This window comes from Phocoena sinus, chromosome 7 (genome assembly GCF_008692025.1).
Source record: "Phocoena sinus isolate mPhoSin1 chromosome 7, mPhoSin1.pri, whole genome shotgun sequence".
Lineage (NCBI taxonomy): Eukaryota > Metazoa > Chordata > Mammalia > Artiodactyla > Phocoenidae > Phocoena > Phocoena sinus.
In genome coordinates this window covers 30,180,170-30,205,807 of record NC_045769.1, presented here as the reverse complement: position 1 = coordinate 30,205,807, position 25,638 = coordinate 30,180,170, and the positions used below count along the sequence as shown (strand labels likewise).

Sequence of the window (25,638 nt, the reverse complement as noted above, 5' to 3'; positions counted from 1 at the left end):
GAAAAGTAGTATTTCCTGAACTGGTATACCTCATGCAGTTCCAAGGTATGTTAACAAGTATGTCATAAAAACAGTATTCCATGCTTAAATAAATTTGGAAAATGCTGGCTTAAACAGAATTAGATAATGATTTCATCATTTGTTTCTGCTAGACAACCTCTCAAAGCATTTTGTATGATAATGTGCATTATACACCAAGGGCAGAAATCTACCCATATAGCATTGCTTCCCAAACATATTTAAAATGGCACCTATTTTATTGCAGCATATTTATGATACCTCCATAGAACACAGTTTGGGGAAAAAGGCAATAAAGTAAATAATGTCAATCCCCAAACTCAATGGGCTGCAACAAAAAACTGTTTTAATGATCGTTAAAAACACAGATTCAGGGGCTTCCCTGGTGGCGCAGTGGTTGAGAGTCCGCCTGCCGATGCAGGGGATACCGGTTCGTGCCCCGGTCTGGGAGGATCCCGCATGCCGCGGAGTGGCTGGGCCCGTGAGCCATGGCCGCTGGGCCTGCGCGTCCGGAGCCTGTGCTCCGCAATGGGAGAGGGCACAGCAGTGAGAGGCCCGCATACCGCAAAAAAAAAAAAAAAAAAAAAAAAAAAAAAAAACAGATTCACCAAAAATCAGGACACATGGTTTTGTTGGTGTGTCTTAAAAATAAATCTATCAGAGGCACTCTTTAATTTTAAATAGAACTATTAAGAAAAAGCTTTCTGGACAGTAAAGAGACGTTACACTGTGTTTGTGTGTGTGTGTGTGCGTGCACGCACACGCGTGTGCCTAGCAGGTTTGAGCTAGGTCCCTTACACGCCTTAAACAGAACAGATTCATAAAGCTGCAGCCAACAAGGAAAAGGGTTTCAGGGATAACTGTACTAAGCTTCCCAACAAAGAGTTAATGGTTTTTGTTATTTTCTACTCATTTTCAAATTAACAAAAGGATTAGTACTATTAGTGGGGAGAAGTGAAGTGGGTTTTTTAAATTTAGAAATCAAACTCTTCTGCTCATTTACATGGGCAGCCTGGACTGGTAAATGAGGCTACTATGTACTACATTACCTAATCCAGCAGAGGTAAATCCGCATGTACAGTCCTCCTTCAACCCCACCCTCAACTCCCACTCCAGCCACTGTCACACTATCACAACATTTAGCCTGAACTCTTAAAAACTCTGCCTCTTCTAAAAGGGAAAATTCTTCGTAACTAGAATTAGAACAGCTTAGTTATGAACAGCATTTAAAGTAATGCAAATATGAATTTCCAGTCTAAAAGAATACAGGGGACTGACTGCAAATGGGTTGTTTGGAGGGGATGAAAATGTAAAATTAGACTGTGTTGATAGTTGCACACTCCTGTAAATACACTAACAAATACTGAATTGTACGCTTCAAATGCGTGACTTGTACGGTATGTGAATTATGTCTTAAGTTGTTTTAGAAAAGAATAAATATAGGAAACAAGAAAATTTCTTGGTAAATACATACCATTAAATAAATATATATATAAAATTATACCAAACTTAAATTTAAAGTACTATATAAAATAACCAACTTAATATACCCATTTATCTCTAAACTATCAAGGCTACAGTAATGGGCCTTAGCTTCCCACTGTATATTAGAAAATGGACTTTTCAATTATACCAGTATTTCTACTGAACATAACACTATTCTATCGAAAAGACGGAATCCCATAAGTTAGTACTTATAATACATACCAGGTTAAGTTACACACCAGATATTAAGAAGCTTCCTCTAGCTGACTACCAACCAGATAATTCTGTCAATTAAAAGTCCTTGGGAATCTGTTTTCTAAAACTATACATAAAACTATGTCAAATCCCTAAGTGTCCAAGGAGTAACTGCCTTAACAATGATAAAAGCTTATTTTCAAAAGAATATTAATCTTTTCTACATTGTATCATATAGTACAGTTATAACTATTATATTTATACACAGGTTTAAACATACTATTACATGAATTCAACCTGGGTTTCTTGAGGTAAAATATTACTTCCTACTAATGTCTACTTTAATCTGTTTTCAATCAACCCTACAACAAGAAAAGTAATCATAGCATTTGTGTTCATGTGATTTTGGACCAATTCTGAAAAAATGTATAACTTAGCATTTATTAAGCCTAGTTTCTCTTGACACAGCAACACAAAAGTCCTTTCCCTTCTTGTTCTAAAAAAAGAAAATTACTTCAAATATAAAGGTGAAGACGTATGCTTCAGAGAGTTAATATTTTGGAGAAATTCAGAGTGACTCTCACTTTACTTCTTGCTGTTAGCTATTAAGATAACACTTGCTTCGACTGAAATAAAAAAAATCCAAGGTTGACAAAAATTGCAACTGTGTGTGATAAACTAAATTTAAGACAAAATTATAGAAATGTGATTATAATGGATCTTGAAGTAAAAAAGTTAATCCAGGGCTTCCCTGGTGGCACAGGGGTTGAGAGTCTGCCTGCCGATGCAGGGGACACGGGTTCGTGCCCCAGTCTGGGAAGATCCCACGTGCCGCGGAGCGGCTGGGCCCGTGAGCCATGGCTGCTGAGCCTGTGCTCCGCGACGGGAGAGGCCACAACAGTGAGAGGCCCATGTAACGCAAAAAAAAAAAAAAAAAAAAAAAAAAAAAAAAAAAAAAGTTAATCCAAGTCCATCCATTCTTCAAGTTAGAAAAGGGCAGCAGTAAGAAATTATTTTCAGTCAGCTAAAACCAACTGGACAGACATGCTTAGCCTAATACCTTGGTACCTTTCTCACCTGAGATTAAAATTTTATTCCTTTCCTCACTAAACAGCTGTTTCTAACTTTCAGGTATTGTAATCTGACGCCTACAGTGCTCATTAGAAATTCTATGAGAGTATTCCCAAATCACCACATTATACTGTACTCATTTTGGTGGGATATTTATCAACACAAATTATTTATTTCACCCTAAAAGTTTAAAAGTTGCTCACCATGACATATAAAATACATGATTCCTTTTCAACCAATTTACGTAGGTGACATTCGCTTATATATAGGAACAAAAATAAAGGTTGTATATGTATTTTTTAAAGACAAGTAAAAAGTTCAAATTTCTACCTAAAGATAACAAGTATTTGAAACTTTTAGGAAAATAAGCATGCGTCTCTCTGTAATATCCTACAATGATCAGCATGGTTTCTGGAGAAATGAGAATAAAGAGACATGAAAAAAAGAGATTACATGTGAAATCATATAAATTTTCCTAAGAATATGAAAGATGGATAATCAGCGTAAGACTCCTTTAAAAACACCTCCACATTTTATTTAACTCAGAAAAATATAAATTCATAATCCTAGTCAAAAAGCCTACTTTACTATGAAAATACAGTTTCTAAATTATAGTAAATATAGTCTATATGGAACCCTTTTTAACCAAAAGAAGTCTGAGAGGAAGTAAATCTGAATGATTCAAGTAATCATTCTTTTGAATAATTCTTTTTCAATAAGTACATACCATTTGCTACTTTTCAAACGAAGATTTAAAAACTCTAAAATTATTATCATTAATTATAACACCTAAGTAGTTCCTATAATTTCTCTCACTTTGGCTGATGAAATTCTAAGTAGAGAAATCAGGAAATACTTTCTAAGGCTGCAAACCAAACACATCAGTGCCAAGACTTCAAGCAAAAAAAATTTTTTTTCAAAATAATCCTAGAAAGTCTATTAAGTAAAAAAGAAGAAAACAAACATACTTTTCAAATAATTCCCCAAAGTTGCTACTCCATTTCTTAAATACTGCCATCACTCATCTTTAGAACCATTCTAAAGTTTACTTAGATTACCCCCAGAACTCAACATTTAAGTTCATCATATCAAAACACAAACAAACAAAAAAACCCAACTCCCAAGCCTACTAATTAATAATCAAAGATTGCTTCCCACTGTCAGCGCTTACCTGCGGTCCTCTGATTTAGGGATGGGGTTGGTGCAGCGCTGGCTATTATACTTGGCCACATATTCACATTGCTTGAAGGGGGCAGTCTTGTCCTCCAGAACGTGTCTGATACAGAAAGCGTAGCCGTTGAGTCGCCGCTGCTTGCACAGTTTGGGGCTATATGAGCACAAGGGCTTATTGTCAACCTCAGAGAAGTGTATATGTTTCCCTTCATACATCACGTGACTCTATTCCTTGTGAACATCAGCTAAAAGACCACCACAAAAAAAGAAACCCAAATGATAAATCAGAGAGTATAATGCAGATTTAAGTTGAGAATTTCACTGAGGGACTTCTGCCCCACAGCCATACCTGATTTTAAATCTTCTGCACCATAGCAATGTTAAGAGAACCCCAAGGATACCACAGTTTGGAATGCTGCAGAATCAAGATGAAGCAGATTGTCTACAAAAATATCAAAAGGCCTAGTTAACAAAGAGAAATAAGCAAAGCTCGCTCATCTGGGAAGTAAAATTCTAGGATATCACCCTTCCTAACAGGATGGATTCTTCATTGTAGTCCAACATCTCAATATTGAATTCAAATAATAAGACACATTATAAAATATTAAGTTGCCCTACCACTCCAAATTGAACTAAATAATTTTTGCTTTGGTTAAGTTTTGTAAATAACTCAAAGCAGCAGGGCTCTTCCACCAAACTAATATCATAAGGTGGCAAGTCACTTTTTTCACTACTGATGGTTGCACGCTATGCCTATTTTCAGAACCCAGGTCTCTTTAAAATGACAATGGAATGAGCTCATAGACCCAAAACTTCCCCCAGAACTTCTACATTTTTTGATATGTTGGCAAAATATTTAGCAGCTTATAACAAATGTTTCTATAAACTACAAAAAAAGAACAAATTCCTGTTTTAAAAAGTCATTTTCCCTCTAATATTCCCCCCTACCTATCCCATCCAGACTGTAAATTTCTTGAGTCCAAAGACTATTCACCACATTTCCACCATTCAGTTGAGTGCTCTGCAGCACACTGCTATAGTATAATTATCGTGGCTTACGAGTCTCTGGAGGTTTAAGAAGAAAACAGAAGGAAGCAATCACACAATAGTCACTATCTCTCTACACACAAAAGGTCCAGCAGTAACATTTATGTACCATAACACCATATAGTCTGCAATGAAACTGAAACAACTAATCTGTCACACCAGGACATAGGGGGCTGCTGTGGTCTAACCCAGGGATCCCCAACCCCCAGGCCGTGGACCCGTGACGGAACCCGCGGCCCAGCAGGTGGGCAGCCGGGGAGCAAGCGATGCTGCATCTGCCACTCCCCATTGCTCCCCATCGCCCACATGACCACCTGAACTATCACCCCCACCACCCCGCCGGTCCGTAGAAAAATTGTCTTCCACGAAACTGGTCCCAGGTGCCAAAAAGGGTGGGGACCACTGGTCTAACCCACCTTCTCCACATTCCAGAAGTCACCCAGACAGCTGATGAACAGCTTAGATACCAGCTACAGAGAAACTCAAGAAACACTCTCTCACTTGCAAAACTAAATATGAAACTCCTTATACCAGTGAATGACAAGATACATAAATCCTTGAAGAGTCAGAAGATAAGTCTGCTCAAGTCTGATTATCTGCCAAGGTAACTACAGTATTCACCTTGAACAAATCATTTAACCTCAGTTTTCTCATCTGTAAAATAGGGATAATATTAGTAGCTATGTTATCAGGTTGCTCTAAGGATCCAATGATAAAAGCACGCAACACGCGAAGTACCATGCCTTGTATAAGTTAAGCACTGAAGAAACACAAGTTATTACTCATAAACGTTCTTATTATCACTACATTTTACCTGCTGATGATAAAGGTAGAGAATTTGTATTACCTTTGAGAAGCATTACACTTACTTTAGCAAAAAAAAAAAAAAATCTGAAACATTAGCCTGGTTAATAAAAATCACATTTATTACTGAGTAAACCTAATCATACATCAATGTAAAACAAAAATAATAGCTTTCCCTTTTCACTTTATCAGGAGGCAAGGAAGAAAAGTTGGACTAAAAATTTAAATTTAGCTGCCCCGAAGGTCTGGATGTTCAGGACAGGAAATTATTTCAAAGCAAACCCATGCTGTTTCATTTTTACACCCTCTCTTTGGCCTGCTCATCCACCTGGCAAACATAAATCTTTCATGAATTAGTCCAAGTAAATCTACATGAACTTCAGGAAATAAATAGGCTGGAAATAAGTGACTGAAAAAAGTAACTGCCATTATGAAAAAAGTAGCCTATATATGTATGAGAATATTTTATAAATCATATGAAGGGTTAACGTTCACTTTTTACTGACATATTCTATCTAGGTGACATCATATCTATCAAGATTGATGATTCCCCCTTTCTTTCCAATGTTTATGCATCTTCTTTTTTCCTATTTGCATTGGCTAGAACTACTGGAACAATGTTAATAATAGCAACCACTGGTACTCCTAACTTTAAGTGAGAACTGCTTCGAGTCAATGGCAGCAATAATGCTGACTCCTGTGTGATGTTAAAGAAGTATAAAGAAATTCCTACTTTATTAAAAGTTGTTTCTTTTTAAAAAAAACCTCAGAATTGATGGTTAATTTTTACTGAATTCTTTTCCAGCTTCTAGGGAAATGATCATTTTTCTCTTTTGTACTTTTAAAAATATGTACTAAAAATATTTAGTATTTAGTATTTCCTGATACTGTACTCTTCTTACACTCCTGGGATGAAAGCAACTTGGTCATCATGCATTATTCTTCTAATGTCTGGCTGAGTTACATTTGCTAATATTGAGGATTTCTGACTTTTGTATTTTGAGAATGTCTAGAGTTTTTTTGTGTGCTTTGGCAGAATTAGGTGTTAATATTTTAAAAAACAATTTATAGAATCTATGTTCCTGAACAGTTAAAAAGCATTGTAATTATAATGTTACTTAGAAAGTTGCCTGGGCCTACTAGTGTTTTGTGCAGATCAGGTTTTCAAGTTTATCTGCATACAATTTAGCAATGTGACCTCTTACGTTTAAATTTCTAAATATCTGTGACTTACTCTCGTATTCTGTGTATGTCCATACACATACGTGATATTTGTGCTTTCTCCTTTTGTTCATGATTGGGCTCAACAGGAGTTTATCTGTTTATTTTTACCAATATCCTCCCCCCAAAAACAAAAACAAAACAAAAACCTCTTGGATTTATCAGCACCTCCATGTATTTTCTAATTCATCAATTTCTGCTTTTATATGTTCATTCTTTCTGCTTTCTTTCCATTTATTTTATTATTTTGTTAACTTCTTGGGCTGAATTCTTTCATTTTCATTCTTTTCTTGCTTAGTAATTTGTTTTCATCTATAAATTTTCCTGAGTACTGTTTTAAGCATATCCCATAGGTACTAATACACAGAATTCTGATTATCAATACTTTCTAGTTGATTTGGATTTTATTTTTTTATTTCTCCTTTGACCCAAGAGTTATTTAATTTTTTCAGATGGTAGAGTTTTATGCTTCCCTTTGTTTTAGTGCTAGTTAAGAACAAGGAGCATTGGGAATTCCCTGGCGGTCCAGTGGTTAGGACTCCGTGCTTCCACTGCCGGGGGCCCAGGTCCAATCCCTGGTCAGGGAATTAAGATCCCACAAAAAAAAAAAAAAAGGAGCATACTGGTGTCTGAGTGATTCTCTGGGCCCAAAAAAGGAACCAAGTTTCCAGAGCTCTGAAGACAAGGGGTAACACCCCAAAATATGGACTTATTTTCCACTCCACCTTCAATGGCCTAGCAGCTGCCAAGAACAAAGGCTGCATCTCCAGACACCTAGCAAATGAACGCAGTACTGCTTCATGAATTGATTGCTTCTCTGAGGTGCCCACAAGCGTATTTGGGGAGAAGCTTCACAAATAAGTCGAGGAACAGCTGTCTTACGAGACTGGAGAGATTCCACAAAAGAATGGATGTCATGAAGGAGGCAATGGTTCAGGCAGAGAATAGCTGCTGAGATTACAAGGAAGCTGGAGAAACAGAAGAAACACTTGAAGAAGGAAAAGAGAAACAGGTGGCTGCAACTGCCCTCACAACCTTGAGAAAACAGCAGCAGTGTAGAGGAATGTGAGGAAGGACAACGGTGCTGAGACCTTGCTGAGAGCCCAGAGAGCTGACTGCAGCACACACTCATCCCCTGGGCAAGTCCTCGGCTGCCTCCCAGGAGTTTAAGACCCCAAATGAAGAAAAGCAAAAGCCCCAGTAGGCTCCTCAGGAGAATGGAATGGAAGACCCACCTCTTTCTCCAAACCCAAGAAAAAGAAATCAAGAAGCTGGTTAGCAGTGACCTTGAAGAGACAGCTAGCAGTGGAAGTCTTCCCAAGAGGAAGAAATCGTTCCCCAAAGAGGAACCAGTTAGTGACCCTGAAGTCAGAAACAAGAGTGCCCCCAAGAAAAAGAGGAAATTCTCTTCCAAGGAGCAGCCACTCAGCAGTGGACCTTTAGAGTTTGCTGGCAGCAAGAATAGCAGCTCTAAGGAAAAGTTCTAAAAGCTATCCCAGGAAGATCAGAATGGACACTTCCCTGGTGGGTCATAACCCACGGAGATATTTCTCAACCCATCCATCCCCTATATCCTAATAAAAACAAATTCACAAGGAAAAAAGAAGGAGCATAATCTGCATATATTTCTGATTTTGGATTTGACTGAGTTTTTATTTGGGGACTAACAGATATTCCTGGGAAAGAGTATTCGTTGTTTCCAGGGTATGTTGTTAGTTGTATCATATATCATGCTATTAACATTCACTATGTTATTACTTATTTCGTTTGCTTTCTCTATCTACCAAGAGCTGGAAGAGATGAATCAAAATCTCCTACTATCATCTTATTTGTTTCTCCTTGTATTTATTTTATAAATTTTAAAGCTGTATTATTTGATACCGAGATTCATGATCACTAGACTGTCACTCTTTATCATTAGGAAATGTAACTCAATTGATGCTTTTTGTCTTGAATTCAACCTTGTCTGACACTAATACCTGGACTCCATTTTTTTGGATGTGAACTTGCTGGTTAAGTCTTTGCCCATCATTTTACTCTCAGGTTTCCTGAGGCACTGTTTTAGATCACAGGTCAGCAAACACTGGCTTATAAGACAAATTTGGCCCGCTGCCTGTTTTTGTAAAGTTTTATTGGAAGGCTGTCCTGTTAATTCATTTACACATTGTATATGAATGCTTTCATGCTGTAACAGCAGAACTAGTAGTTGTACCACAAAGCCTAAAATATTTACTAAATTATTATTTGTTGGTCCCATTTTTAGATGCATCTCTTAACAGGTTTGACTTTTTTGCTCCAATCTGAGTCATTTTCTTTTAATAAATGAGTTCATCCAATTAATAATTTTGTATTTACTTACATGACAAATGTTTCATCTTAATTTTATTACCTTATTTTTTGTATTGTTTTTAGCTTTCAATTCTATCTTTTTATTACATATTTCACTATACAGTCTATTTTCCTGGAAGATTTATAGTCTGTGTCCTTTAAATAACATTTCTTTACTCCAAACTAAGAAAATTAGTATATTTAGCATTATTGTGATTAATCTCATGTTATGAATGAGAAAAATTTCCATTTTTGTTAACTACCTACCCATTCCAACTCAGTGTTTCTTCCTCAGATTATTATTTCTACATTGCTATAGCTTATGACATTTTAATGTTTGTCCTACATTTAAAATTATTCGATGCTAATCACTACTCTTTTAACTTCGTTTCCAATTCATTTCTTGATTCAATAGTTTATAAAATAGTTACCTCCCTTTTCCACATTCCCCACCAAGGACTGACTTATGGAAAATAAGCCATGGTTTTTGTTTAAAAATATATGTCAACTGAAATTATACTTAAACTATAGCTTGCCTGGACATAAAGTCTTGGATCATATTTTTTTCTTTTTTGTCTATTGACTTTGTATAATTTTTTTCCATGTCTCCTAGAATGAAAAAGCCTGAGGCCAGCCTCTTTTATCGGAGGTTTGATTTTTTTCCCCCCACTTTAACCTAACAATAAAAGTCTTTATGGGAATTCCCTGGCGATCCAGTGGTTAGGACTCAGCACTCTCACTGCCGGGGCCAGGGTTCAATCCCTGGTCAGGGTATTAAGATCCTATAAGCCATGTGGTGTGGCCAAAATTTAAAAAAAAATTTTTTTTTAAGTCTCTATATTTAAATACTAGAAGCCATTCTAGAATTTCATTTTTTATTGTGGGAAACTCTTCCTTAGTATCTTGAATTTTTTTTTCTACTTCATTTATTCTATTGTATCCTTCAGGGGTACCAATTATTGGTATGCTAGATTTACTGTCTTCCATATCCGTCTCTGTCTCTAGTCTTTATTTTTCGTTTATTTATTTATTTGCGGTACGTGGGCCTCTCACTGTTGTGGCCTCTCCCGTTGCGAAGCACAGGCTCCAGACGCGCAGGCTCAGCGGCCATGGCTCACAGGCCTAGCCGCTCCGCGGCATGTGGGATCTTCCCGGACCGGGGCACAAACCCGTGTCCCCTGCATCGGCAGGCGGACTCTCAACCACTGAGCCACCAGGGAAGCCCTCTAGTCTTTATTTTTATTTTTTCCATTTTGGATTATTCAAATTTCTCAAGCTCACCTCCATTATCATCAGCTATAGTGTATATGTGCTGCTTTGAAAGTGACCTTCATTTCTACAATGACTATATTTTCCTCTTTTATTTCATACCCTGGTTCCCTGAGCTCACTCTTATATCTTATTTATTTCTTGAGCTTTTGTATCTCATCTTTAAACTCCTGTATCAGAGGAGCCATGTCTCGCCCCCAACTCTGCACACCACCTCCCAGCATAAGGAACTATTTATTCATAATTTTCACTTTCTCTGTTCTTTCTGAAAATGATCATCTCCAACACTCCTCCCTTAAGGCTTGACTCAATGTTGGATTAGTCTCCCCAACTCGCAGGGGCCCACATGGCATAGATGAGGGGATGATAATTTAGGCTTTATTTTTGTTCAGTTGACCAGATCAGCAGCTATATGGCTGCATGCTGCCAGTTTCTCCTCTACTCTCAACTTCTTGCAAAAATAGTACGACTCTACGGTTTGTTATTCAACCCCACCTCTCCTGCCACTCAGGGAGCACAATGTATATACCAACTTTGAGATTCCTAGTAAGGGGATCACTAGTTTCGTCCTCATGGTGCGTCACCTACTTGGGAGGAAGCTGCTCCCCCCACTTTGCTTGAGTTCTACAGAGGAAATCATCCTCTCCTTGCATCCTCTCTTGCCCTGGTTCCATTCCCACTGCACTTCAATAGCACTAATTCATATATTCTGATTACAAGGTTTATTTTAGTTATCAAAGATTGAGTTTTTCTTCTGTTTCTGATTCTCCTTATTCTTTTTAGTTGGTTTAGAGAACAGAGGTGTCAGTATTCTGACATCATTAACCAGAAGTATCTTTTAAAATTCTGTATAGTAAAATGTACCAAAATAAAATCAAAATCATAAAACAAATTATCTAATTTTTACAACAAACATATTCCTTACGTTATTTTCTGTTTATTTTAAAGAATCAACATGTTATTAAAGAAGTTACTAAACTTGATTCATTTTCACTATGTCAAATCCATGTGATTCTAGCTTTAATGACAAGTATTTATTTATTAAACACTGATGGCAAGTCCATCATTTTCCGAGAAGCTATAGAAGATATTAATAGTAAAAGACATAATTTTTTTCCCTGAAAAGATTATAATCTATGCAATGAGAGGCACTCAATAGAAAGGAAGTGAATAACTGGAGGACTTCACCCAGAGCTCTGAGCACCCAGGCGCCTCTGGTCTCACTAAGCCCAAGGATAGGCCCTCTGTGCAGAGCAATGGATGTCTTCCTCTTTGTGCCCCCTCCTCCAGCCAGCCCTAGCCTCAGAACACAGCTCAGTTGTCACCACATGCAGATTCCCTAAGGCTGAGTTAGTTACATGCTCCTCTGAGGTACTCTGTGCAGTTCCCTGTTTTAACACTTATCACATTCTACTTTAATTGCCTGTTCTTCCTTTGTCTTCCCTCTTAGGAAATAAGCTCCTAGAGGGATAAACAGTTTTCTGTTCATCATTATATCCCAGAGCTTGGCATAGTGCCCAGAAGTTAATAGCTGCTCAATAAGTACATGCTGCCTACATAAATAGCTTGTGTAGTATCTCAATTCTAGGTTGTCTACCCAAAACAGATTACTAGGTTCACCCACCAATCATTAATTTTTAAAAATCACTAAATTGGTACTTCAGACAGTCTATACAATAATTTCTAATAGCCATAGCCATATACCAAGAGAAAGTATAATTTAGAAGCTTTAAATTTTTTGAATATTGCAGTACATCTGAGGTAACACCAAACGTTTCATCAAACAGATTCACATAATTTGCTACCCAATGTCTATCTGGCAAATAATGTTTTTTAAAACAATGTAAGGGGCTTCCCTGGTGGCACAGTGTTTGAGAATTTGCCTGCTAATGCAGGGGACACGGGTTCAAGCCCTAGTCTGGAAGGATCTCACATGCCGCGGAGCAACTGGGCCCGTGAGCCACAGCTACTGAGCCTGCGCGTCTGGAGCCTGTGCTCCGCAACAAGAGAGGCCGCGATAGTGAGAGGCCCACGCGCCAAGATGAAGAGTGGCCCCCGCTTGCCACAACTAGAGAAAGCCCTCGCACAGAAACGAAGACCCAACACAGCAAAAATAAATTAATTAATTTATAAACTCCTACCCCCAACATCTTCTGAATTAAAATCTACCTATTCAACTTCCTCCTAACTCTAAGAATTCATTAATCTAACCAACTGCCCTCTTTCAGCATTTGCCACAAGGTGCCAAAGCTCTTGCTAATGACCTCTATGCCATTACAAATGGGTGTTTAATTGCAATATCTTATAAACAACTTCTCTTCAACCTTAGTTTTTTTTACATCTGTTATTTTTTTTCTATTAATATTTCTTTGATTTTTAACGTATTAAAGTCCTACTAAAAGCCAACTTTCCATCTCCTTTTTGAACAATCACCTACCTGTTCTCCATTTTCAAATCCCTCTTTTAAAAGCCCAATTCAGAGACTTCCCTGGTGGCACAGTGGTTAAGAATCCACCTGCCAATGCAGGGGACACAGGTTCAATCCCTGGTCCAGGAAGATCCCACATGCCGCAGAGCAACTAAGCCACTGCACCACAACTACTGAGCCTGCGCTCTAGAGCCCGACAGCCACAACCACTGAAGCCCGCATGCCCTAGAGCAACTACTGAGCCCGAGTGCCTAGAGCCCATGCTCAGCAACAAGGGAAGCCACCGCAGTGAGAAGCCTGTGCACCACAACGAAGAAGAGTATCGCTGCTCGCCGCAACTAGAGAAAGCTTGCACGTGGCAACAAAGACCCAATGCAGACAAAAATAAATTAAATTAATAAAAAAAAATTTTAAGCCCAATTTAATCTTTATACTTATATTTTCAATTCCTTAATGTATTCAAACTCACTTTATATACCATAAAAGGAAAGAATGTTGGGGGACGATGGCCCTCTGCTTTGAAATCTAACTTCCTTCTTAATGAGTATTATTTAATATCAAAACCACTTTGTCTATAGGGACTTCCCTGGCAGTCCAGTGGTTAAGACTGCACTCCCAATGCAGGCGGCACTGGTTCGACCCCTGGCTGGAGAACTAAGATCCTGCATGCCGCATGGCATGGCCAAAAAAAAATCACTTTGTCTGTAAACTGGAAACAACTATTCATCTGGTCTTCCCTACATTAACAGGTTTTTCCTTTTAAATTAAAGAAGAAATCATCACAAAAGCGCTAAGGTAGATCTCGGGGGAAGAAAAAAAAAACTATATATTTTTCATTTTTTACGTCTAGCCTCCCACCACTTAAGTTCTTTACCCCTACTCCACCAAAGATGAAGTTCACACGGCCTTCACTCATTGACATTCATTGTAAGATAAAATAAGAGATGAAACATATAATTTATAAAGTCCACATGATCTTAATCAAATGTCTTACAGACCCTAATATTTAAATACAATCCCACTGAATAATCCACTTAGAACTATACCTAAGCTCTACCTTTTAATACACGATGAATATCACTAAAAAAAAATCCTAACCAGACTAAATTTATCACAGCTATAGTACATACTGTATTCAGCTATGGAAATAACTTGTTTAGATTTAGAATACAAACAGATCTATGCTCCCTTAAAGAATAGAATTAAGGTAATTAAGCACTTAAGAGCAGCAGTAGAATATACACTCATTAATTATTACCAAAAAAGCAAAAATAACTTATTACTGAGAATAGACCCACAGAAAGAATACTTTCACAGCAAACATATCCATATACTGAAATTCAAGAGAAGGAAATATGGGTAGGTGTAAAACAAAACAAAAAAATCCTTCTTGATATTACATGCTGAGTTTAATGAAAAATAAATTCCTTTCCACAGTTTCTTTCTTCTGCAAAAACAGAGGAATAAGACATTAGCAGGGAGAAAAGTAAGAAGGATAAGCTTTTTTTTTTTCCTGAAGTCCCTGTTTATATATTTTTTTAACATCTTTATTGGAGTATAATTGCTTTACAGTGGTGTGTTAGTTTCTGCTTTATAACAAAGTGAATCAGTTATACACATACATATGTTCCCATATCTCTTCCCTCTTGTGGAGACAAAAGACCTGTATGCAGAAAATTATAAGACACTGATGAAAGAAATTAATGATGATACAAATAGATGGAGAGATATACCATGTTCTTGGATTGGAAGAATCAACATTGTGAAAAAGACTCTACCACCCAAAGCAATCTACAGATCCAATGCAATCCCTATCAAACTACCACTGGCATGTTTTACAGAACTAGAACAAAAAAATTCACAATTTGTATGGAAACACAAGACTCCGAATAACCAAAGCAATCTTGAGAATGAAAAATGGAGTTAGAGGAATCAGGCTCCCTGACTTCAGACTATACTACAAAGCTACAGTAATCAAGACAGTATGGTACTGGCACAAAAACAGAAATATAGATCAATGGAACAGCATAGAAAGCCCAGAGATAAACCCACGCACATATGGTCACCTCATCTTTGATAAAGGAGGCAAGAATATACAGTGGAGAAAAGAGCCTCTTCAGTAAGTGGTGCTGGGAAAACTGGACAGGTACATGTAAAAGTATGAAATTAGAACACTCCCTAACACCATACACAAAAATAAACTCAAAATGGATTAAAGACCTAAATGTAAGGCCAGACACTATAATACTCTTAGAGGAAAACATAGGCAGACATAAATCACAGCAAGATCCTTTCTGACCCACCTCCTAGAGAAATGGAAATAAAAACAAACAAATGGGACCTAGTGAAACTTAAAGCTTTTGCACAGCAAAGGAAACCATAAACAAGACCAAAAGACAACCCTCAGAATGGGAGAAAATATTTGCAAATGAAGCAACTGACAAAGGATTAATCTCCAAAATTTACAAGCAGCTCATGTAGCTCAATAACAAAAAACCAAACAACCCAATCCAAAAATGGGCAGAAGACCTAAATAGACATTTCTCCAAAGATAAGCTTTTAACAAAAAAAGCAACCTACAGCCCTTTCGGTCTTCCAACAGCAACCATAAACCAATTTGCAAAAATTTGAACATTATTCTCTTTGGGACTGCCACTGTATCACCTCCATGTGGAATCTCTGCATGTCATTACTGTTCTTTTGAGTCTCAAGTTTCAGAAGCACGTTCATTTCACTGCCACAGCATTTTCCCCTAATTGCCATCTGTAACTTTATATTCTACCCCCTTTTAAGAGCCTGGACCTACAACATACCTTACAATTTTTTCTAATCCAACATGAACCTAAATTCTCAGAATGTTAGTTTTCTAATATATTTAATACAAACGAAAAGAATTTTTACTTATCCCAGATCATATAAAGTCTTAAAAAGCATGTCCCCCCTACTTTAAGCTTTTTTTGAAATGAATTTTAATTCAACTTCATGGAGCATAAAAATGCGATACTAAACAGATTATTATTATTATTGATTTTTTAAAAAACCAGCAATATCCCACATATCAATGTGAAAAGTAGTAAAATTAGACTCAGAAATGATAAAAATCTATGAACTGATGTGATTCAAAGAGATCAGTGAGAAAAACTGCCTATCACCCCAAAATATAAACAATATTCAACATGAAGTTCAAACTTCAACATGAAGTTCAAACAGAAATGATAAAAGTCTATCAACAGATGTGATTCAAAGAGAAAGATCAGTGAGAAAAACTGCCTATCACACCAAAATATAAATATTCAACATGAAGTTCAAACTAGAATATTTAAAAATAATTGCTTATTGAATGTCTATTATGTGCCAAACACTGTGCTCAAACAACATTGTACAAATAAGTTTGCACTGTGAATTTTAATTAAAATGGCCTTTATGCTAGTCGAATTCTTTACCTAATTTACTAGAAAGGTAAGGATAGCTCATGCAGCAGTTGAGAGCACTTACTGGCTTTAGTGGGCATCAGAGATGGTGCTTCAATCTGGCTCTGCTAATTACTGGGTGTCTGACCTTGGGCAAGTTATTTAGGTTTCAGTTTTCTCAGTTGTACAGAAAGGATTACAATGGTATGTACCTCATTGAGTCACTGAGGAGAATTAAATTAGGTATTTCATGGGCATGGTACCTAGCACATACTAATCACTTAATGTTAAGTACTATTAGAAGCAGTAAGTAGTAGTTTATTGGTATTATTTTAATCAAAGACCTGCAGGGCTGAAATGCAGTCTCCAGCTGCTGCTGGTTTTCTGAATGTTACAACATAATTCTCAGTTAAGTCAGGTCCTCCCACTTTCTTGAGGCTAGTGTAACAGAATCCACTGAGACCTGTTTTCTATAATCCATATTAAAAATCTAATATTAAAATATCTTCTACATTCTACAGAACATCTATATTTCTGGTGTTCTTAGGATGACAATACTAGCAGAATGAGCAGTGTTTGATTGGGTTACAGCATTTATTAGCTCCAGTTAACCATCCTTTACAACAAATGCTTTCTGAGTTTCTATCCATGCCACAGTCACTCTCAATTGTTACAGAAACCCTATATTGCAGGACAAGAAGAAAGAAAAATTAAGTTGTAGTTACAGTCCTCAAAGTTCTTTTGTTCTAAGAAATCTGAAACCAATGGCCTCTTTGTTGCTAAATTCCAGGTCCACCTTTCCATCCTTATCTCACTTGACCTCTCTGCGGCACCTGACACTTTCTCTTTCTCGAAAACTCTCTGGCCGCTCAGTCATGGCTTCTCTTGACCCCAGACTTAAATGTCAATGTTCCCCAAGATGCTCTTAATCTTGTTTTATAGGGATCCAAGATGAAATACCTACATGGGCCACAGGGGTGGGCCATGGCCGGACTTTGGCAAACTTTGCTTATCTAAAGGCAGCAGACTCAAACCAGTTCCAACAAGTTGTCACGATTAAAACACACAGGCGCGCGTGGACCCAAGGGTTCCAGATCTTCCAATTTTTCAAAGACAAAAATCCAAATTTTCCCACAAAATCTTTTCCATGTCAGCAGCTCATTTAAACTGTTGAAATACAAGATGCCTGACCTTGAGCAAGTTATTTTACAAATCTGTTTCCTCATCTATAACGTGCCAATGATAAACTCACACACAAAGAGTGAATGTCAGACAAAACATTTTTACAGGCTTTCATTTTAATGTCTGCTCTACATCTACCCCAAGATTAGATTATTCCAAGTTTCAAGCAAATGTATAAAACTGTGAATAGGCATAAATGCATTTTACTGGAGAAGGGGCCAGAAAGATCATCAGATTCCCAAAAAAGACTAAGAACCACTGACTAAACCAAATTTTTCTAATTCTACAACTTCAGCTGTTATTTATGCGAGGATGGTTCCCAAATCTACATCCCGTCAACCTATGAAGACCGCTTTTTACCTCCGTAAAACAGCCTCTCCACTGACTTCTCTCCATCTCCACTGCCACCTCGTTAGTCCAAACCTTCAATCTCTTCTCAGCAGCTGTCTCACTTGCCCTCCTTCGTTCCACTTTTTGTACAATTCAAATCTTCTAAAATGCAAATAATTTATTTGGCCAAAGGCCTACATAAATGTAAAATGAATCCAAATCCCTTGGCCTAAGTACAAACTCCTTAGGACCTGGTGAGGCTGACCACTCCCTCTCCCATTATAGATTCCTACTCCCCCAATTCCTACAATTTGCAATACAGAATACTCCTTTGTCCTTAGGCATTTATTAGTACTTGCAGGTCCCACCTCCTGGAATGCCTTTCTAACTCCTCCCATTCGCTCAGGGCAGAAATCCCCCCCTGGAAAATGCTAACTGCTTGCCCCTAGGCCAGAATAAGTAGGTTTCCTTCCTCCAGGCTAAACTATCCCTCACCATTCAAAGATGTAAATGTCAGCTTTATTTTTCTTCTCCACTAGACTAAAAACTCCTCAAGGGCAGACAATGTGTCTTTTTATTACAAGGCCCAGGGCTACCACTAAAGCAGCTGATCTGTTAAATGAATGAAACACCACTGGCTTCAGCAAGTCCTACCCGTCACCTCAGATAAACATCCTACCCTCCCAAGGTGAGCCTACCAAAGCCACATACTCAGCCCTTCAAAGCCGTGCAACACACACAGCTGCAGGCAGATAACTTCTAGAGTTTAAAAAGGAGCTACAAGTAAACCCAACCTTCTCTGCCCACTGGTGTACTTACCACTCCTTTACATTTACCAACTCAGAGTTCAACGACAGAGACGAGGCTAACATCAAGCTACTGAAACTTTCTATGAATATACTGCTGATTTTTACTGGCACAAAAATATTTATTTGCCCCATGAAAGTAATTATTATATTGTATCTGTACTCAAATACGTATTAGTATTAATATATGCTGAGTCAAGCACTCATTCACAGTGAAAAATTCACATCGAGAATATTAAAAAATCTTTAAAGGAAAATATTATATAGAGGTCACGCGCCAGGCACCACTTTAAAGGCTTTATGTGCAATTCCGCATTTAATCATCACAGCAACCCTATGAAAAGTGTTATTATCACCCCCTTTCACAGATGAATAAACTGAGACTTAATGAGAGTAATTTACCCAAGTTACATAGGTAGAATTCAAAGCCAATTTGTCTCCACAGCCCAAGCTTTTAAGCAATACAAAACTATACAACACTGTTAAATGGAAGATCCTGAAATTATGCAGTATGCACAATCACAAAATAGGGAAAAACACACACACACAACAAAATGTTAACAATGGTTATCTCCTGAATGGGATGAATATAAGCAAATATTACCTTTAGTCAGAAAAAAAGCAAACAAACGAGAAACAGTATAGACCGTGCTAATAGAAAAGTAGAGTGGGCTAGGGGAATTAGGAGCCAAGCACATGGGCTATCTCATCTAATCTTTACAACAAAAAGAAGTTATTTCTGTTCTATAGATAAAGGCTGAGAATCTGCCCAGTGGAAGAACTGGGATCAGAACCCAAGGCCCAGCCCAAATACGGCTGACGGCAGGATACTATGCTACAAATAAAATGCAACCAAAAAGCTGTCTTAAAACCAAGTCACATTCTGGGAAAGAATCAGAACCAAGTAGCCTGGCATCTTAAGTGCAAGGAGGGGAAAAAAGGGAGACCTAAGGTTTTCATTTTAAGCTGATCAAAAGTAACTCTTCAAGTATCCCCAAAAAGCCAGGACCAGCCATTACAGTCAGGGTTCTGGAACAAACTCATACCTAAAGGAAGTGGGGAGGAGACTCCACTGCTGTTTGTTTTGCAAAGCACAGAGTCACATTAGCATAAGTTAAATGGACTTGGATGGGACACCATTGTATAGGCAGTGGAGTATCTCCACTGGGGACAATTTGCTGCCTCCACCCCAGTCTCACCAATTCATCCATTGTTTACAAGTTACCAGGTGTGTGTGGGGAGACACGGAGTGCTACCCGTCTCAGAATATTGCTGTTAACTGTATTCACATACAAATATCTCTCATTATCAAATAACTACTGTTCCAAAACTGGACAGTGAGAGCTACTAACCCTGGGGAAACATTTCAGGTAAGAATGAATGGATCAGCATTTTTTTTTTTGAAATGACATGTTTAATTTTGGGTGCTCTGACTTGGAAATTTTTAAATCCATCTAAACTATAATTTCATTTCTCTAAAAATAGTACTAACATTACTCACTGAGAAAAATGGTTGGGGTAGGGTATACAAATTTCCTTACACAATCTTTTGGAGGAAATAAAATGATTACTTCAGACTTATAAATGAAAATTAAACATCTGTTTTTGAAACTAAATATTTAATAGTGAAAAAGTATATTACCTCAGCAACTTAAAATTCATTCAATTTTGCCTTGAAAGTCTTTTCTTAGTTTCACATACAATGTATTTGAAAACCACCATTCCTTCAAAAATAAAGTAGCCCATGGGGTGATTAGATCAGGAAAGATGTGTAGGCCAGGGAGTTCAAAACTTTTGGGATTTGTTCATATACAGATTTTGAAAGTCTGGGAATATGACGCCAACAAATACCTTAAAAATATCAAATTATGAGGCAAAGAGATTTTTTTAAACCTTGAAATGTCCTAAGAGACTCATAGACTGATTTCTTCCATCCAATATGCTCCAAAAATAAGGACAAGCTATAACAGAAGTAATAATTTTGGGTACACAGTATATGAAAACATCAAAATCAATAAGCAATTTCAATTAATCAATAAAGTTAAACAACCATTAAATGTAATTTGCATTTTTGTAAGAAATCCATACAATCTCAAATATCAAGCCTTTCTTAAGTAAAATACTAAATGGCTGGATGGCTGTCATTGTGGAGAAACAGAAGGAGTTTTATTTTAGGCAGACAAAAGGAAAAGAAGACACACTAAGAATCACAGAAGGAATCTCACTTCCACGCCTAACAGAAGTCAACACTGACCAAGTCCGGGGTTACCCCTTGCCCTCTGCAAGTACCACCTTGTCCCTGGGTAACAGTGTTCTGGGTGGGTGGGGGAGGAGGGATGAGCGGTCAGAATGTGGAACACTTCTGCCAGCCAACTCCAGCCTGCTACCAGGCAGGACACACATACCTACACACAACCTCCTGTCCTAGGTCTGCTAAAAAAAAGCTGGGAAGAAAAGGGCGAATGAAAGAGGAAAAATCACCTCTCCAAACATGCCCACGCTGGGGGCTGGGAGTGGGGGGCAGGGCACATTAACATTTCGACTTCCACACTAAAGAACACCAGGAGGTTAAGTGTAGCCACAGGAAACATCCCATCCCATCCCCGAAAACCAGGAAATCTAGATTTGGAAATTTAAGTTTTCGATTTCTTTTCTTTTTTTTTAACTTTCAAAACTCACGGCACCAAAATATAGCTAAAATTGGATCCGTTTAAACATAGAGAGAGAGAAAAAAAAAAAACCCATACCCAAACCACACCGTGTCAGCTATGTTCTGTCCCCCGAGGACTCTTCCACAGACCCTTCTGAGTTGTGGCAATAACAAGTTTCCTTAAAATGCCCATTTTTCTATTTCTAGGGTCGAACCTAAGAGTATCACAGAAATCCAAATAGCTGTTATCAGAATAAATAAACGACTGATCCTTAAACTGCAGACTTTGTTTCAGGAGCTGCCCTGCCCACCTCCACTCCCATCTCATTCTTAATGCTTCCCAGCAGGGTCCGTCCTGAGAACCTGGGTCTCCCTCTTGGGTCCCGTCCCCGCGCTTGTTCTCCCGGACATTGACCAAATAGGACAGAAAACTCCTCCATCTGGGGGCTGCTCGAGACATCCAGCCCCCTCTCACTGACAGGCTCCTCACCGCTCCCTACCTCTCTCCCTCAGCAAGGCTGTCCAGAAAAGGGGGCTCGAGACCCAAAGGAGCCAGGGATGGGAGGAGGGTGGGTGCTCAATCTGTACATAACACCCCCGGTTTCCGGGGTGAGGGCTAAAAAAGCGATTAGGAAAGCCTGCCCCGTAGAAATACCACCTGAATTTACCTCCTCCCTTCCCACTGCAACAAGCCCAGTCACTAACTAATAAGCTAAGACAAATCCCTGGAAAACTTTTGCAAACGGGCCGAGCGGGCCCTCTCCCCAGCCGGGGGGCTCCCGGGGAAGGGGCTGGAGTCTGCAGCCCTGGAAGGGCTCGCCGGGGAGCGGGCGAGGGGTGCAGGGGCGGAGTACCTTCCACGGACAGGAACTGGCAAAGAGTTTCAAAATAGCCGAGTGCTCTCCCCCACGCCCTCGGGGGTCGCGAGCGCTAGGACCGGGGCTCCCCGAAAGGAGACCAGCCCCCAATTCGGGCCTAAAAGGAAACTTTCCGGGCCGCGGCTGCACCTGACTCTTCACCACCCCTTCACCCCACCCCACGCCCGCCAGGCCGCCCGCCCCGCCCCGGCCTGCCCGCCCGGAGCGCAGAGGAGGGGGAGAAATAAATTCAACTATTACCGGAATCGGGGGTGGGGGGCGTCGGCGAGAGAGCGGGGGAGGGGGGCGGCTGGGCGCCCATTCCCCGCTCGTAGGCCCTGACGCCCCGGTCCCGGCCACCCGGGCCTGCCGCCCCGCGGGGGAGCCTTCCGGGACCCCGCGCAAGATTCGGCCCAGCAGCGCCGCCGTCCCGCCCGGAGGCCCCGGGAGACCCGAAGGGGCGCGGGGAGGCCCAGGGTGCGGGGGCAGGGCGCGGCCGATGCGGCGCCCGCCGGCCCGAGGCCTAACCGGCGCCCCCACCCCCACCCCGGCCCGCGCAGGCCGCGCCGCTCGCCCCGCTCCGGCCCCGGCTGCACCCCCGCCCGGCGGCCTGCCGTCGTCAACCGTGGGCGCCCCCCAGGCCCCCGAGTCCCCAGCCCCCGCCACCCCGGCGCCGGCCCCTCTCACCCTTTCATTCTCTGCCCGGGGCCTGGCGCGGGCCGGCGAATCCCCGGCCTCACGTAAGCGCGCTCGCCGCCCGCCCTGCCTGCGCGGCCCAGCCCGCCGCCCTACGGGAGCCCGGGGATGTGGGCCGGGCCTGAGGCCGCCTCTGCTTACCTTTCAGCTGCTTTTTTTTTTTTCTCCTTCCCCCCTTTTCCCTCGGCTGGTCTGACAGATCAGAGTGAGAGGCGCTGGCAATGGACTAGGAAGCTCGGCCGCCGCTGCTACTGCTCCCCCCTGGGCTCCGGCGAGAGCCTTTCCCTGTCAAGCAAGAGGGGTGAGGATCATATTTTTATTTTGGAAACTAAAAAGTGCTCCCAGGGTCGGTGATTATTAAGGGGAAATCCCTGAATATACTCTCCAGCCAAGAAGGCAGGGCTGCCGGAGCTGCACAAGAAGAGGCAGCAGCCTCCTACAGCACCACTACAGGCACTGCGAGGACATAACACCAGAGAGCAGCTCCTCTGCCCTCCGAAACGACAACTTTCCTACCATCTTGGAGGCAGAGGAAAGGGGGGCCGGGGGGAAAAGTGCACCCGCTCCCGGTAAAGTACAAATTTCGACTTCTCATCTCTGGAAAAAAGTCCACACCGGCCGTCTACACCGGCGCCTGGGGGAAAAAGCGGGGAAGAAACTGGGGGTGCTTGAGAAACGTTTGCATTTGCACCAGGGGGAAAAATGTTTCTGCATCTTCTGATGGCAAGAAATCTTTACAAGACACAGGTTTTCCGGTGATTATTGTTTTCTATTTTCTGTTTAATTTTTTCCATGTTCGTGAGAGTGGTGTTTGATTTTTTTTCAGGCTAATAATGATTTTTTTTTTTTCCGTTACAGATCTAAGTTCTGGGTCTGGTGGTCAGTTTATAAATTTGGACTTCAAGAGACTTCCTAGCCACTTTATTTGTCTACTTATTTATACGTTTTTGTATTGATATACAGAGAGATTTATATGTTTCCTCATGTATAAAAATTTGTGTTATATATTCCCCTCCAAACTGAGATTGCTGGAAGACAGTTGTAAAGGGATGGCTTTTGTCTCCTTTTCTCAAAGCAATGTAAATAAAACGTATTGACTGTCCAGAAGGGCAAGATACAGCTGTTTATTTTTCACAGTGCAAATTAAGGCAGAGATCACTGGGGGCATAAATACAACTTAAGTATAACTGACCACCTTTATAGAAATAATCCTAATGCTGTTATGATCTGCCCATGAAGAAATGTTACTGTAAAACTGAAAACAAATTTTAAAGACAGCTTTAGATTTTCTCTAAGTACAATTGCTTATTTAGAATTATGTACAGGCATTTTATTTTAATTTAGATCCTTTAAGGTTTAGACCTTTTGTGCATTACACATGTTGCTGTCCACTTTCTGTGTCACAGAATTGAGAAATGTGTCTATTGTTGTTAGAGTTGAAATGCTCAGAATTTCTAATGTGCTGCCAAACTGTGTGAAGTGCTTTTAATATATTGCAATGGATGTCATAAATCTACTTTTTTCCAATAAGCAAAGATTAGTAGATAGATGGGAACAAAGTCACACAGTGCAGAGCTAACACAGAGGTGAGGGAGAGAAGGGTGCTGCCCACTTGCAGCAATTCCCATAGAACTCTTACTGGAGAAGAACAAATTGCAGAGATATTTTGCTGTTTTTATGAAGAAAGAAAAGAATACTAGAAAATGAACAAAAAGTCTTTTTGTATGTTCTACAGGGAATGATGAATCTTGTACAAAGAGTTATTTTTCTGATGCAGGTTGGCTGACATAGTGGGAATGAATTTGTAATAGTAGTGCCTTGCATCAGTAGAATATTTATTTTTAATTGGGGTATAGTTGCTTTACAATGTTGTGTTTCTGCTGTACAGTGAAGTGAATCAGCTATGTGTATACCTATATCCCCTCTTTTTTGGCTTTCCTTCCCATTTAGGTCACCACAGAGCATTGAGTAGAGTTCCCTGTGTAGAGTTCTCATTAGTTATCTGTTTTATACATATTAGTGTATAAATATCAATCCCAATCTCCCAGTTCATCCCACCCCACCCCCTTACCCCTTTGGTGTCCATACGTTTGTTCTCTATGTCTGTGTCTCTATTTCTGCCTTGCAAACAGGTTCGTCTGTACCATTTTTCTAGATTCCACATGTATGCGTTAATATACGATATTTGTTTTCCTCTTTCGACTTACTTCACTCTGTATGGCAGTCTCTAGGTCCATCCAGGACTCTACAAATGACCCAATTTAGTTCCTTTTTATGGCTGAGTAATATTCCATTGTATGTATGTACCACATCTTCTTTATCCATTCATCTGTCGATGGACTCAGTAGAATATTTAATTTCTTTCATTTAAAATTTATTACAAAGCATTTAGAAATAACTGATGACTCAGTTTAAAATGTTTTTTGAGCTTCCAAATTTAGAAATTCCCATAATGTTAAAATGAGTTCAGATAATGCATGTAACAGATATTTATTATTTTCATGCTGACCCCCATCTTTATCATCTATATTTGAATACAGTACCTGAATAGTCTTGGTTTTCTTTTGCAGTTTTTTTCCCTTACTCTTTGCTAGAAAAATCTAAAGTAATTAAAGTAAAATTAACTGATTCTTAAAGTCTCAGAAACCTCAGTTATGAAGTTGTGTTC

The 25,638-nt window shown here is 39.5% G+C and overlaps 2 protein-coding genes across 7 annotated transcripts in view; one reads left to right on the top strand and one right to left on the bottom strand.

Moving 5' to 3' along the window:
* Positions 1–23,244, bottom strand: part of INO80D (INO80 complex subunit D) — a 72,246-nt gene extending 49,002 nt beyond the window's left edge. The window contains exons 1-3 of one of the 6 annotated variants that reach the window (XM_032636905.1): positions 23,112–23,244; positions 4,292–4,384; positions 3,941–4,187 (exon numbers count right to left, since the gene is read on the bottom strand). In XM_032636905.1, coding sequence (XP_032492796.1) covers positions 3,941–4,158 — 218 coding nt within the window. In that variant the 5' untranslated portion in view covers positions 4,159–4,187; positions 4,292–4,384; positions 23,112–23,244. Of the gene's footprint in view, positions 1–3,940; positions 4,188–4,291; positions 4,385–22,271; positions 22,359–22,961 lie in introns of those variants that run through there. The other 5 variants (XM_032636904.1, XM_032636906.1, XM_032636908.1 and 2 more) reach the window with 5 other exon arrangements.
* On the top strand, positions 8,232–24,471 carry LOC116756334 (translation initiation factor IF-2-like). Its single transcript, XM_032636614.1, has 5 exons — positions 8,232–8,494; positions 22,467–23,014; positions 23,170–23,271; positions 23,359–23,725; positions 23,829–24,471. Exons 1-4 carry the CDS (start codon positions 8,232–8,234, stop codon positions 23,541–23,543), a joined length of 1,098 nt encoding a protein of 365 aa, XP_032492505.1. The 3' UTR covers positions 23,544–23,725; positions 23,829–24,471.
* The last annotated feature ends 1,167 nt before the right edge of the window (positions 24,472–25,638 follow it).

What these genes read in the sequence shown, in the direction of transcription:
- LOC116756334 (XM_032636614.1), top strand. Translation starts at nt 8,232, where the DNA reads ATGGAATGGAAGACCCACCTCTTTCTCCAAACCCAAGAAAAAGAAATC. An exon ending in AATAGCAGCTCTAAGGAAAA is followed by an intron (nt 8,495 to 22,466) that starts GTTCTAAAAGCT and finishes CACGCCCGCCAG; the next exon opens with GCCGCCCGCCCCGCCCCGGC. An exon ending in CGGCGAATCCCCGGCCTCAC is followed by an intron (nt 23,015 to 23,169) that starts GTAAGCGCGCTC and finishes CTGGTCTGACAG; the next exon opens with ATCAGAGTGAGAGGCGCTGG.